Source organism: Carettochelys insculpta, chromosome 17, assembly GCF_033958435.1.
Source record: "Carettochelys insculpta isolate YL-2023 chromosome 17, ASM3395843v1, whole genome shotgun sequence".
NCBI lineage: Eukaryota > Metazoa > Chordata > Testudines > Carettochelyidae > Carettochelys > Carettochelys insculpta.
Window position 1 is genome coordinate 21,497,640 of NC_134153.1, and position 14,837 is coordinate 21,512,476.

Genomic DNA, 14,837 nt, shown 5'->3' on the forward strand with positions numbered 1-14,837 from the left:
TTTATGTCAGGAGAGCAAAATAACAGAATCTAAAGCTACCTTTAGAGGCAGAGTGCAGAATTTTGCCTATGACACTTGTACTGAGGCAACCCATTGACTATGATGGTTATACTGATACAGCCATTTTTCTTTTAAAACTACTTAAGCCATGGTGGCAATGGGTGTAGTTTTGCCTTTGTTTTGGCTCTTGCAATTCCCTAATCTAACAGAGGTTTATTTATAAATCAGTGTAGCTATTTCAATTAGCTAGACTACTGTCAGAAAAGGAATTAATATTATTACCTCAATTTCATTGTCAATTGTAGGGGAAGGATCATTGCTTCTTTTCGATCGCCCTCGTAGCTTTCCATCAGACCCTCTGAGAGGCCTGTCTGTTTCCGTATCTTTGACTGGTGTGGTTGCATATTCCCCTATTGAGAGAAAGGGATACCACTGAAAACTAAATTTTGCAGTAGTAAGAGAGAGAAAGCCGCGCTAGTCTATACACTACCAAAACAAAAGAGCAGTCAAGTAGCACTTTAAAGACTAACAAAAGAATTGATTAGGTGATCTTTTGTGGGACAGACCCTCTTCTTCAGACCATAGCCAGACCAGAACAGATTCAATATTTAAGGCACAGAGAACCAAAAATAGTAATCGAGGTTGACAAATCAGAAAAAATTTATCAAGCTGAGCAAATCAGAGAGCAGAGGGGCAGAAGGCGGGGGAAGGGGGGAGTCAAGAATTAGATTAAGCCTCTACTCTCTGATTTGCTCACCTTGGTAATTTTTTTCTGATTTGTCAGCCTTGGTTACTATTTTTGGTTCTATGTGCCTTAAATATTGAGTCTGTTCTGGTATGGCTATGGTCTGAAGAAGTGGGTCTGCCCCACAAAAGCTCACCTAATCAATTCTTTTGTTAGTCTTTAAAGTGCTACTCAACTGCTTTTTGTTTTAAATTTTGCAGTGTATTTCTTTTCACAAATGTTTCTTGAGAGGCTTTTATGCTATTCACAGCAGTGCTGACAGTCACCACAAGTGTGGAGGCAAGGCAGGAGGGGGGCTTGGCTTCCTGAAAGAGCAGTTAGCCATCCCCCACCACACTACCTCAGAGCCTCACGAGGAATGGCAGCACAGCACTCCATGGCGTTTCAAAAGGGCCCAGAGCTCTGGTCACCGCCACTGCTACTTCAGCTGTGGCAGCAGCTCCAGGCCCCCGTGAAATGCCAGGCCTGGGGACACCTGCCCCCCCCCCCACCCCTTGGCACCCCTTCCCCTGTTGGCAGGCCCAGTTATTCACCAAGCTTTTTTTTAGCAAAGGTATGACAACTGCTTTGGTATTTGGTATTTAGTTATTGCAGGAGCCACTTTTAAAAAAATTTTCTCTAAAGGTTTATGTTCAAATCGGTTAAGAAACAGAAACATTTCACAAACATTTCAGAAAATGTATTTTCAAGGTTTTTTTTTATTTTCACACTAAGTGTTTTTTGTTTTGCTTGTTTGTTTGTTGATATTCTGGGGTTTCCTTTCTCCACTTTTTTTATTTTCCAGTGGAAAGAGGGAAGTATAAAAAGCAAAATTTCACCTGAATTTTATTTTAGTGAATCTTCATTATTAAAAGGGTCATTTTTCATCAACAAAAAATTGTTTGAAAAAAACAGCTCTAGAGTATTGCCAAATACGTGTGTTTTAATCCATTTTAGCTGTTAAATCAGAGGACAGAAGGTACAGCATTTCAGAAACACATGAAAAGAATAAATCAGAGGTGAAGGTCACTGTGTAAAGTATCAATTTGGTAGGATTTACTTTCATAAATCTCTCTAGATATCACTTATGTTTAATTACAAATCCTTTTCAAACATATTTCCTTTCACCTTGCTAACTTGTGGCCTCTCAGCCCTCCGACTGCAAACACTCCTGTTAAGGATAGTTTAGGTACGTCCTAACTAGCCTCTTTGAAATCACCATTTCTCAAGTAGATTCTGATAAGATCTAAAGAACAGAAAATCCTTCAGCTGCCTTTAGAGCAATCTGCAATCACTTTTTAAAAGCAGCATTAGTTTATTTTTCTTCTTGAACAACCACAGATGTTCAGATTTGTTCCATAAGTCAGCACACCATACAATGGGACACACATTGTGATCACCCACAAATTATGTGGCATTTTATATAAATGTTATTGCATGCCAATGAAAACTTTACTGGCAAAGTGACATTTGAAAGCTGTATTCAGACAGTACAGAGGGGGGATAATGATCGATCAGTAATTCCATAGACTGCTTGAGTTCTCTGAGTCTGAAAAGTAAGTACTCCAGGAGAGCAGAGAATTTCAAAAGGCATTGATGTCCTATGTGGAATTTATAATTGACACTTAACAACCTGTTTTCTTTTGATTTTTTTCTTTAAAAGAGAACATCACTTAAATTCCTGTTCACATATTTACCAAGTCAGATGTTGTGCTTAGCGGTTAGAAATCAGCCAAAAAACGAGAAGGAGGCTGCAAAGTTATGAATGTTTAAATGTAGGGCATGTTTGGCTATAGGATTCTGAGTTGGGCTCATCACTAGTAAAAACTGTCAACACACTAGCCTGTTGTTTAAAAGTCACAAGTAATAAGCTTTTCCCTTTCTATACCATCTTTTATTTGAAGGTGTGAGGCCACTCACACCAGGAACACATTTGAGTTGTAGCAAGCAATTCAAAAATATTCATGGAAAGAACCTGGCTTATTTATATAGCGCTTCCAATTTCTCAATTGCTCTCTCAATTTGTATCTGCAGTTGTAAGGTCATCATACTTTGTGCCCACAGTATTGCATGTAACAGCACTTAACCATGAACTTGAAATTCTTGGTGTACATTTATACGGCCACAAATCAAACAGCAGTGTGGTATGATCTCTGAATACAGATGGCTGATCCTGTAAAACAGTGAACAGGTGTTAAAATAATATAATGTATCCACCTACCAGACAGTGATTCTGTGCTTTGACTAGTGAGGTTGTGTGAAGACTCTTGGAGGGAGTATGTGGGTGTCGGGATGGCGGATGGGCTGATGCTATTCGCCGATACGTAAGGAGTGTTGTAGGACGAGGTGTAATACTGAGAGAACTGGCTTTGAGGAAAGCTTGGATAGGACGGGTATTCCTTTGGGGGAAAAGAGACATGAATAACCCTTCTGCATCACAGGCTTTGTACTACACACACAGGTGGGGAAAGTATTGCCCATGGAAGGCAGTGGGAGTACCGGGATCTGGGTGCACAGCACATGACTGGGGGTCCGGGGGGAAGAAATGAAGACTGTGCCTAAAGAATCTTGTTGAAGTCACTTTGGTAGATATTTCTGCTCCCAGCCAAGTCTCTTTCTGCTTCACTGGCATCAGCAGACCTTACAAGGAGACAAGAGACATCACAAGCTGTGGGACTTGTTCACCATGGCTGGCCCTTTCTGAGAATAGAGTGCAGGAATTTTATGCAGGGGGGTGATGTGGGCAACCATTTCAAAAGGGACTGAGATGAGACAGATGGCCACTGGGGGCAGTCCTAAGCAAAAGAGCAATGAAAAGAACAGAGAGGGGTGTTGCAAAAATGTCTGCAATTTTCCTCTTCCTGTTACCAACCCAGTTTTTCCATCAGCTAGAGAACAGGTCACAAAATGACAACAAAAAACCAAAACCAAAAACCAGCTCTTCTATAGCAATTTTCATCAATAACTAGCTAAGCACTTTACAAAGGAAGGTACAATCATCATTATCCCCAATTTACACATGGGGAAACTCAGGCACAGATGTGATGTGATTTGCCCAAGTTTACCAAACAGCCAGGGCAGAGCCAGGAATAGGGCCCAGGGCACCTGACTCCCAGTCTAGTAGTCTATCTACTAGCCACACAAGAAATTATTATAAGAGGTTTTCCAAACAGTTCAGTTAGTGAATGAACCCCTAAACAATTGCCTGTTCCCAGAAGTAAGTTAACTACATAAAAGGTGCAAATGATCTTTGCAGGGAGAAAGGGGGAGGAGAATGAGGGGCTTTAATATCAATAAATCTAAAACTCAATTCTCGCGAGAGAAACATTTTAAGCAATCTTAGGCCTGATTCAGCGCGCACTGAGGTTAATAGGAAGTGTCCACTGACTCAGTAAAAAGTGGATCAGGCCCATCACAAAAGTATCACAACAATAAGTCCTTTTGCTGAGTTCAGCATGCGGCATGTTTCTAGCATCTCAACTAAAGTGACAAAGCCTCTCCATGAGGAATGAGTGTACTGTGCGCTATTTACTGCACTCTAGCATTTAATAAGACATAGATTAATGAAAGGGACAGCATCAAGGCCAAGAGATGTAAATCAATATGTCCCAGCTGTGTTTGGCTTTTCAGGAGCACACATGCCCTTCACAGCCTCCCTCTATTCTGCCTATCTGCTCTTTCTGTGTGAATAGGAGGGATATTGAAATACACGGAAGATTTCTCCTCTCTGACATTTAAACAAGGTTTTTTTTGTTGTTGCTTATGTAAATTTTACCCCTAACCTATCCCCATCTATGGATCTGAATGGAGAGAGAGAGCAGTCTGCACACTTATACTGTGGGGAGGCAGGTGCCAGTGACTTCCTAGAACACTACGTTGATTGCTGGTCAAATGGCTGTTTATCACTGCAGTAGCCCTTATGTCCGCAGGGCTGATGAGGTTTCCAGAATCAGGGAAAGTAATTTTAACACACTACCCTTTGTTATTCAATTAAACAACAGTTCTGCTTTGGGAATTTCAAAAAGTTCGGGGGGGGGGCGGGCGGGGAGACAAAAAATACCAAATCACAGGTTGAAGGTAGAGTGAACATATTTCCCAAGTGCCTAAGGAACACTTGCTAAAATTACTTCTATTCAAGAAAGTTCAATGGCAATCAGAACTATGTAATACTACTGTCCAAATTAACATCAAGTTCACTGAGCCTCATGTTAAAAAGAAAAACTGTAGTTTGATTCTCTCTATTTACCTTCTTATCTTTAAAGCTTTAGAGTTTCCATGGGGGATGACTCCCTCTCCTCCCTACACCTGTACTCCTCTCTCATACAAGGTGAGTGACCAATCAACCGACGTCTCCCCTGCCCAGTGCTCTCCACCCGCCATGCCTGACTGGGCCCCCACACGGACCTGCCTCTGCATCTTCCTGAGGCAAAATGGTGGGAACACACGTCCCATGTTCTCCTCCCCAGGTTTCGGACTACGGTTCACATCAGAATGTAATCAGCAGCAGCCTTTCAACACTCAGCAAAGGGGAAGAAATGGGAGCTGCTTCCAGCCACAGGGGAGGAGGTGGGGGGAGAGCTGACCTGGCCTATGTCTTTGGTAGAGCTCATCTCTTCCTGCCCACAGAGTGTTGAAAGGCAGCTAATGCCTCCAGGCTGCTGCTGGCCACCGATATAAACCAGCTGCCTCTTGTCCACCAGCTACAATACAGGCAGGAAGGAGTTAAGTCCAAGGAATGCACTGTGCCTGAGGGCCCAGGGAACCGAACTGCAGAGGCTTCAGCAGCCGTAGAACCTAGCCAGAGAGGTGCCCAGGGGACAAGCAGTGCCCAAGGTGGTGGAGGAAGGGGTGGGCAAAGACTGCAGTAAGTCCCTGCTCAGTGAGCCTTCAGGTGGGAACAGGCTGGAAATTGCTTCCGCTCCCACCCCGTCAGAGCTGGAAGGCAGCAGGGGCTGAGCTGGTCACCAGCCAGGGGAGCACCCTGACCCCAAACACTGCAGCTTTACTCCACCATCAGCCTTGCACACCAACTGTCGGCCACTGGACCCCCTAACTCACCAGTGGCGGGAAGGCAGTTGCTGAGCAGGGAGCCGGCCAGCAGCAGGACCTACCACTACCGCCAGGGCAAGAGGCAGGAAAGAGGGCACAGTTTGCCCATGTTTATGAAAATGTTGGGACCCCTGCAGGAGGCCTTAAATACAAGAGTGTCCCTTTTAAAATGTAACTTCTAGTCATGCTAGTTGAAAGTAGCCTACCAAGAATTTTTTTTGTTAAACCTGTGCTTGCTTTTTGCTTCCTCATGACACGTAGCAAAAACACTGAATTGTGGATCTTTTGGCTTTAAAATACTGGTCTTTTTTCCACCTTAGAAAAAGCTGGAATGTCAATTCTGACCCCCTGATTGTTGCACTGGACAGCTTAGGAGTCTCAGAGGTATCTTGTGAGCTCACTGTTTAAAATAAAGGGTGGGACACTGAACTTTTAACAAAGCTTTCCCAGAAATGTTCATTAGACATTGATTTTAAATAGGCAGTAATGAAAAATCCCTCTCTCCCTCAACTAACTGTGTTTTACACAGCAAAGTTATTTTGAAATAGCCGCCACTCTTTTGAAATAACTATGCAAGCATCTCCATGATGCAACTGTTAATTTGAAATCATTTCAAAATAGCCAATATCTTATTTCAAAATTGGTAAACCTCATTGTTTGAGGAATATCACCTATTTCAAAATAGGGGCTGTGCTGACAGGGAGTAGAGCTTATTTCGAAATCAGCCATAGAGTGTCCAATGGCAATATTTGAAATAGGCGCTATTGTGTGTCGAAGCTCTAGTCTAAAATACCTGAGCACTATTTCAAGATGCATTTTGTGTACAGCTGCACTATTTCAGAATAACCTATTCTGGAATACCACTTCCGGAATAGTTTATTCAGGAATAACACTGCTGTGTAGACATAGCCTTAGTCTGATGTGATAATTCCATTAGTTCTCAGTCACCAGAGTGTCCTCAGAGGCAGATACACCTGAGCTTCCAATGCAGAATAAAGCTGAAAAGTCTTTTTTTAACTGGTGGGATAAAAAGACACATGACGAACTATTTTTCCCTTTTGCAGGGCACATTCAAGCTTCAATCAGGCACATATCTCTGGGCTTTATTGACCACACTGCCTTTCAGCAGAAAATGAAACAAAGAAACAACCCACCATTATTTTCAGAAATACAAGAACCATAATCAACTCCCTCTGGCAAAGAAACTGGCTGCCAAGCTGACTGGCTCAGGACAACATCATCATGTTTGGGCCAACCAACCTGAGCAACTGGCTATTCAGCAGCCTGAATTTTCATATTCTGAGTGGGCCTTATATAATACACACACGTATGCTATATATAAAAGGTGCCAATAAATGTGAAGCTCACAGACAGGTGTACACTCAAATAAGGAACAGTACAGATGGCTGAGATACCTCATTATTCACCAGGGTCCATGTATGACACTTTCGGATTATGTATTCATAGTTATTACCTAAACCTAAGATATTGGAGAAAAGGGTGCAAAACGGGAGTTCTTTATATGGAAGCTATAATATGACACCACAGGTTCTGCAGAAGAATTCTGAAATGCTTTCAATGCTGCAACCCAGCTACGACCCGGGTCGGAGAATACCAGCAGAGAGAGATACAGTTTAGCAGGGTTTCATTGCAAACATCCCTGCTGAGTCAATACTGTGCACATAGGCATCCATTTATTTAAAACAAAAAAGGCCAGATGTTAGGTCAATCACCAGGTCAGGTATCTGTGGAAATAGCTGGTATCTGTAACTACATATACATATACTATTAGCCGCCTTCCATACATGTGAGCATTGTGGCAGTCTCCCTAACCCAGAAGATTCGTAAGTGTTTAAAACAAGAGACACTGGACATAAATGTACCTGATGCATAGTGCTGAATCCTCCAGAACTGGTCAGGCCATTGGCTCCTTGGTAAATCCCTGAGGTGCCTGTGGAAAATACCATATTTACATATGGCAGATTGCTTGAAATCAATATAATAGAGTATTACATTAGTACATTGATGGTCATACACCAGTAGGAATAATGCATTTATCCTACAAAACAGTATGTAAGTCTAGAAAGGCAGAGATTCACTTTTAATGCCCTAATTTTGCTTTCTGGCCAATGCAGACTTCAAAGATAACTGAAAAATTCACTTTTAAAAGATGTAATGGAACCAGGAAGCAGCTGCACACAGCAGTAGGAAAACTAGCTAGGAAACAAGCTTGAAACATGGATCCATGTTTTGTGCAACTCAATTTATATTTTTCAAAGTACATCACAATAAAACTTTCAAAAGGTCTTCCTAAACTGTGCCTCTAGCATTTACACCATCTCATCCACGCAAACACCTGCAACTGTACAGCCTACCAGTTGTTTGGGCAAACAAAGAATTCAGAAGCAAGCCAAATGCCCTGCAAATACATGTCTTGGTAAACCAAGTACGCATGCAGTTTGAAAATTTGGCCCTACTTAACTCTTTTTCAGGGTTAGAATTTCATGGCTGTGGTTCTCGGCAAGCAGGGACTGGAAGCATTTCACTGCTTAGCCCTGGTTATTAGAAAGATGAATGGATACCTCATGTCACTCTTACATGGCTTCTTCTGGTGAATCTTTGCATCTTCAGCTGGGGACAGAGCTAGTGCATGTGCAGTGCAGGACACTGTATGCTGGGATTGAGTGGGCAGAGGACTGAGAATTCAGCACAAGAACCAGAGGGGAAAATTGGTTGTGGCGCAGAAACAGAATATTCTAGAGCTTCCTGTCCTCTAGATCTGGGCGAACAAACTTTTTACGTCAGGCCCCACTTTTCCTCCCTACAGTTAGCAACTTCTATCCACCCTGCAACTCCCGAGCCTGTTTAACGTAATCCAAGCCAATAGAAATTACAGTTATGTTCATACGGAAAAAATACCTTTCAGCACGTGTAAGAAAATAAGTTTGCAGACTGTAAGAACTTTATTAATCAATACAAACATGTGAATACACAGATATAAAAACAGTAATATATTTCAACATTTTTAAATGACCTGGATGAGCCTGAGACCCAGCAGCCGATCGTGCTGCTCCCCACCCTTACAAAATTTCATGCCCCCAACTCTGCACACCGCTGCTGTAGATCCTACCCTCTGGAAGCATCTAGACTGTTAGTTTAAGTGCAGTCTACAAAGTTGCAGCTTCAGGAGTTCCATCTTTAAATGACTGGAAGACCAGAGTCTGACAAACTTCTTCCTTCAGCTTATGTGGTACAACATTAACTCAGAACCCTGTGATTTGTTCTTTTGTATGTCACCCTTCCACGTAACAGAGAGACAGTCTAAAGAACATACACTAGCCGCTCTTGATGGAAACCTCCTTGACAGAGCCAGCCTCCAGAAAGCACTGCTTTCTGCGACCTGTTATTTCTGTGGCAGCCTCAGCTCCATATTAATGATGAGAGCAGTTGTGATCTGCAAACTAGGTGTAATTTTGTGCTCCTGCCAGGTTGTCATTATGGTCCTTGGCAGGGCATCATTTAATCACCTCCTTGGTTTTATTAGACTAGAATCTGAGGACCCTAATTGCAGATACACAGGAGCATCATTTTTTCTACTCTGGCTAGTTGCATGTGAATTGTTCTCTCTTTCTGTTCAGATATTTATGTCCAGTGCTGCTCTATCCAGAAGTTGGAAACAAATGCCTCTCAATGTCTTCACGTGGTGTCCTTTCTCCAAAGATCAGCTTGTTTGTTTTTATTTTAAGACCTTAGATTAGCTGAGGAATGGACAGCTGAACAAACTGCAGCCCACCAAGTGCAGTCACAAAAGCACATGCAGTGAGAAATAAATCTCATGCCAAAAAGAAAAAAGGAAGAGGATCTGCCTCCAGAACTAATTTGTTGCCACATGTGGCCTTTAAAAGACTTGCCAAAAAATGTGGGCGGTGGAGAGAAGGGGGAGAACAAGGTTAGGGAAGGAAAGATGAGTTGATCAAGAATTAAAAGTTCTCTTCCAATGCCAACTCCTGTAGAATGCCTCCCTCTGCCATGTCTTCATCTGGGGACCAACCCACATTTTTCCATACACACAACAGAAGGTTCAGATGCCAGAGAAACCCATCAAAGAGAACCTGCTGATATTAACAGGTTTTATTTGGTTTGTTTTCTGCACAGGACTACCCCTATGCAGTAAGAATATTGGAGGGTAAATCAAAATCCAGACCAAGAGCTTAATAAGCCAGGCCTGGATTTCAAACCAGCCGTGCCAGTAACAGCATGGGCCCCTGGAAACACTCAGTGGTCCAGATCCAAAGTTTGTGGTAATGCTCTATGTTCATTGAAATCCACTGCTGAGGATCTGAGCCCAAGCAAGTCATGCCCTGGTGGCATTAAAAGAGGAAGCATCACATGGGCAGATTTCACTTGCAACTATTGAATTTGGAGAACCTGGCAACTCACTGCCCAATCCCTCCCTCTCAAAATGGTCAAACCAACTGAGCTGTAGCTGCCTGGAAGAGTATTTTTACACTACAGCACAGCACCCTCAGCGAGACATTCATCTCACACTCTGTTTGGTCATATCTTCTTTGCACAATTTTTTAAAGAGTCTTCATACACAAGATGAATGGATTCCCCCAGTAGCTAAGCATCTCTGAAGAGTGTGTAAAGAAGAAGAACAGAGCCCCGTGCTGCTAGGCAAATACACAGAATAGCTCCTGTTCACTAGAGTTCAAAACAGTATCAGAGAGAATTTTGATCTTCCTAAACTGTCATCTTAAAATGATCCATCATCCTTTATTAAAGCTGTCAGGAGGGGAAACAAGTTATCTTGAAGGCCTCATGCTTGTTCTATGTGTAAATGTTTAATCACTGTGCAAAGTGCAGATAATACTATATATTCCTGTTTTCCAAACAACTAGCAGCAATTATAGAAAAGTCAAAATGTACTAGGGGAGTGAACTCGCACTGAACTTTGCACCTCCTGTGTTACCGAAGTGTGTGCGTGTACGGATGTACATGGAGAGCGATTGCGTGGGAGGGTTGAGCTTCATGGCCTCCAGCTGAATTCAAGACCAATTCTACGCTATGGATTACACTACTCTAAAAAGAGTAGAGTGAAAAGAGAGAAGAGTGGGGAGTTAGCATCTCTCTGAGGAAATTTCTGCTTGAGACAACGCAAGTATTCTCCCCACAAATGTATCTTAGTAAGCTCTGTTCCCAAACGTGTACAATGCTGCTCCCTTTCCTGAAGAGATTTAATAGGACAGACTTGGGAGATAACAGCCTTCTCAGGCTGCAGTTTTATCCTTCAGTGAATTGTGTGATGGCAAAAAAATGAACGCAGGGTACAGGCAATGCACACTTCCAGCATCCACACACTGCCTTCCATCAGTGTGTCCCAACCCCGACCAAGGGCGTCCACCTCTTGCAGAAAGGAGTTCATCTTCCACTAACCATTCAATACTCAGCTTCTTTGCTGAGACTGCCAATGAGGGCAGTTACAGCCAACTGTGAGAGACGCAGAACTGATGCCTGCCTACTGGGAAGTGGACCGAGACTTAGTCCACATATGCCACAAAACAGATATCCACCGGGCGAAGTCTTTCAAAAAGCAAGCTGGGTTTTACCCAGCAAATTCGTGCCATATTCTATTCCCAAAGATCTTGCGAATCGTTGTCTTAATTAGACCAACAGTTACCCATCTTGCTCCTGCTCCTCACGTACCCTCTATGGGTTAAACACCCGCTGAGTGCTCTGCAACTGCCCATTGAGCAGAGCCTTCTCCTCACCCTCTGCAGCTGTACCTGCAGAAATGAAAAGACACCAAAAAAATTCCATTCTTCTGATTTACAATAAAAACTTGAAATATCCATTTATGGAATGGGAGATTCTCAAAGATTTGGACTAAGACACACACACACACATTTCATTTCAGCCTGGTTCAACGTTACTGTTTTCTTCTAAGCCGCCACGGTACCTCATGGGAGCTGCAGTTCAAGCGACTCCTGCTCCCATTCTCTGCTATAGGCCGAGTTCCCCAGTCAGATTACAATGTCCCAGGACTGGGGGGTTTTGGGTGGTTTTTGCTCTGGTCACACTGTTGTGCTATGCATAGAAGATAGAGTCTGGTCCAGAGAGCCCAGCCCAATTGGGAGACAAAAGGCAGCAGACACAAGGCACTGCAACCATTCAGAAGAACACACACCCAACCCCAAATATTAAAACAAAAAGCAGTCAAGTAGCACTTTAAAGACTAGCCAAATAGTTTATTAGGTGAGCTTTCGTGGGACAGACCCACTTCTTCAGACCATAGCCAGATTAGAACAGACTGTTCTGGTCTGGCTATGGTCTGAAGAAGTGGGTCTGTCCCACGAAAGCTCACTTAATAAACCATTTGGCTAGTCTTTAAAGTGCTACTTGACTGCTTTTTGTTTTGATAGTGTATAGACTAGCACGGCTTCCTCTCTGTTACAACCCCAAATATTGTTTCAGTTTGTCCTGACTGAAAACTGAATAAAAACATTAAAATAAAAAAAATGCTGCAAATAGTTTTGATTTTGGGGAAACTTTGTTTTCCAGAAAAATAAGAAGGCAGAAAATTCTCATCAAGTTTGAATAGTGACACTGTAGAATAGAGATCCCTTCACTCAGTCATTATCAAGCACCTCTCTTCCCTTCCTCATTTTCTGCCCTCTGTTCATTTATGCCAAACTGTTTCCCAGGGAGTAGGATGTGCTTTGATAACCAGCAACGGGCTCAAGCAGCTTCTGAAAAGTTTAGTAATGGGTGGGGTGGGGTTCCCTGGAGTCCTTGGGATGTGCCTATATTTGGAACACTTGAGCTCTCCTGTCTCTGAACTGATGCTGCCGTGTTGTGTAGGGCTCTCGCTTTCAGATGCTCCTCATGGGTAAGCACAGTATCCCAACCCTGAGCTAATGGCAACTGGATTATCTTTGATAATATATGTGAAAGTAACCAAGATGGGTTGTACAAAAAACCAAGAGCCGAAGTCTCCCAAATGGTGACACAGTGAAGCTTGATTCAATGCTGTAGCTCTAGTCCATCCACAGGAAGTACCAGAAAGAGGTGCTTTCAGAAGTTGTATTAAAACATCTTAGTCCTCCAGTACCTGTTCTACTGAGGTCTAGGATTGTTAAAGGGTGAAAGAAAGGTAGTTATACAGAAAATCATGTTGCACACCAAAAATCTTCAACCAACCATTCCTAATAATACGTCCATGTCAGAACACTCAAAAATGAAAAATTAAGTACACACTGATTCATCATTTCCCTCTAGTTTGCAGCATTTCTCTCTTGCCTAATGGATACTTTTACTGTATCACGGATGTCTGAATGAGCAACGTTTACCTGTGTTTCTGGGCCTCCGTCACCCAGCTTGCATGCAAACTCCCCAGTTTTAAATCAGAAACACAGCCTAGGCTCTATCCCTTGGCATCTTCTCCATAAGATACCTCACATCTGTGTTCCATCAAATCAGTTGATAAATGCCACAATGCCCTCCTTCACAGGTTGCTTAAAAAATGTTTAGCTGATAATAAAACAATCTGGATTCTAGAGGAGGGCAGTTCCTCAGACATATTGGGCAGTAAATGTTCCTATTGAGTACATGTACCACAAGCACACACAAAGGCAAAGGCACCATACAACAGCTGTGCATGCTCTGTAAAACACTCTCCCTAGATCCCATGTCATACTGTCTTGTTATGGGGAGAAGCGGGATACATGGGCAGTGTACAAGGGCAACACTGCAAGTGAAACTTTAATGAGTTTGTTCATGTTATAGATTATCTGTCAGAGTAAACAGATCCCTTCCCCTATTCCTTCCACTTTTTAAAAAAAATTAAAATAGATTTTTAAAATGTTTGCCCTGTGCAGATACAATTTCATGCAAGTAACTCTTGGAGAAAGCCGTCATGCTGAGCAGCATTCAAGTCCCCAGCGGACAGGGCAGCTTGCAAGCCTGCCAGGTGTCCCATACCTCATGTGCCACTCATGCCTGCAGACCTCCCCACACATTCCCACAGACTGAATGTCATGTGTGCAGTGGGACTGTAGGAATGGTCTACATTCAGGGCTGCTGAGGCACCTGCTGAGTTGCTGGCACACAAGTGGCTTTTGTCTTACTGTGCCCCCTTGCAAGGAACAAGGGGAGGGGAGCAGCTGGGAGGGCAGCCAAGTGGCTGGAGCAACAACTGGAGGCAGGGACAGGTGGTGAGGGGGACCCAGTACTGGCCCCAGACTCCCTCCTACAGCAACCAATTTGCCTGCTTCAGCTGGTCCCAGATTTCATTCAGCCCACAGCCATGCCACCCAACTATCCCCATATTCCCTGGTACCCCCACAGACCCAGCTGTCCCCAACTTCTCACCCAGACATCCAGCTGCCACCCAAGACGCCCCGGCAAGCCCCAATTACCTCTTCCCAGCTTCCCCTAATGACCTCCCAAACGTAACTATGCACAGCTTCTCCCTCCCACAATCTCTGCTCCCAGCTACTGCTTGTCTGCCCTTCCCCAGCACTCCTGACAGTCACAAATGCAGTTTCCCCTGCAAACCTAACTACCCTGTGCTGTCTGCCACCCCTCATGGACATGACCACAATTCCAGCCACTCTAGTACTCTCCTCTACTCTGAAAGCTCTCGCCAATGCCACCTACTCACCAGACATCCTTCAGCACTTGCCACAACTGCCAGCTTTTGTCCTTCTCCCACCAGCATCTGGAGCAGGCCACTATGACCTTAAGCTGAAGTTTATGGCATGTACAAACAAGCAAGTGTGAATGAGCTAATTTGCCTGCCTGCAAACAAACAGGCGCAAAATGTCCCATATTAATCTGGAGAAAACTTGGCCGCTGTGAACTTGAAAAAGAAGAAAAATTAAGTCCCTTCAGCTTTCTCTTTCAGCCATAAATGGATTGGTAAGTCCCATTGCGCATGAGAAGTTTTCAGACAGGCTGTCAATCGACCCTGCTCATACAAGTCTTGTGCTGTACTGGGCCTCTTTGGATGCCCTGCACTGCATCCCTGTGGAGAAAAATGGACCTGATTTACCACAGCATCACT

At 43.5% G+C, this 14,837-nt stretch overlaps 1 protein-coding gene and 1 long non-coding RNA gene across 9 annotated transcripts in view; one reads left to right on the forward strand and one right to left on the reverse strand.

Annotated features, from left to right (window-relative positions):
• Positions 1-7,068, forward strand: part of LOC142022089 (uncharacterized) — a 78,113-nt gene extending 71,045 nt beyond the window's left edge. Inside the window, exons 5-6 of the long non-coding RNA XR_012647854.1 lie at positions 4,987-5,051; positions 6,838-7,068. This is a non-coding gene — a long non-coding RNA (uncharacterized LOC142022089). The remainder of the gene's footprint in view (positions 1-4,986; positions 5,052-6,837) is intronic.
• The window catches only part of EYA2 (EYA transcriptional coactivator and phosphatase 2), a 172,817-nt gene that overhangs the window by 65,391 nt on the left and 92,589 nt on the right, over positions 1-14,837 (reverse strand). For all 8 annotated transcript variants that reach the window (XM_075011582.1, XM_075011580.1, XM_075011584.1 and 5 more), the window contains 3 exons: positions 7,657-7,724; positions 2,946-3,123; positions 283-410 (listed from right to left, as the gene is read on the reverse strand). In XM_075011582.1, coding sequence (XP_074867683.1) covers positions 283-410; positions 2,946-3,123; positions 7,657-7,724 — 374 coding nt within the window. The remainder of the gene's footprint in view (positions 1-282; positions 411-2,945; positions 3,124-7,656; positions 7,725-14,837) is intronic.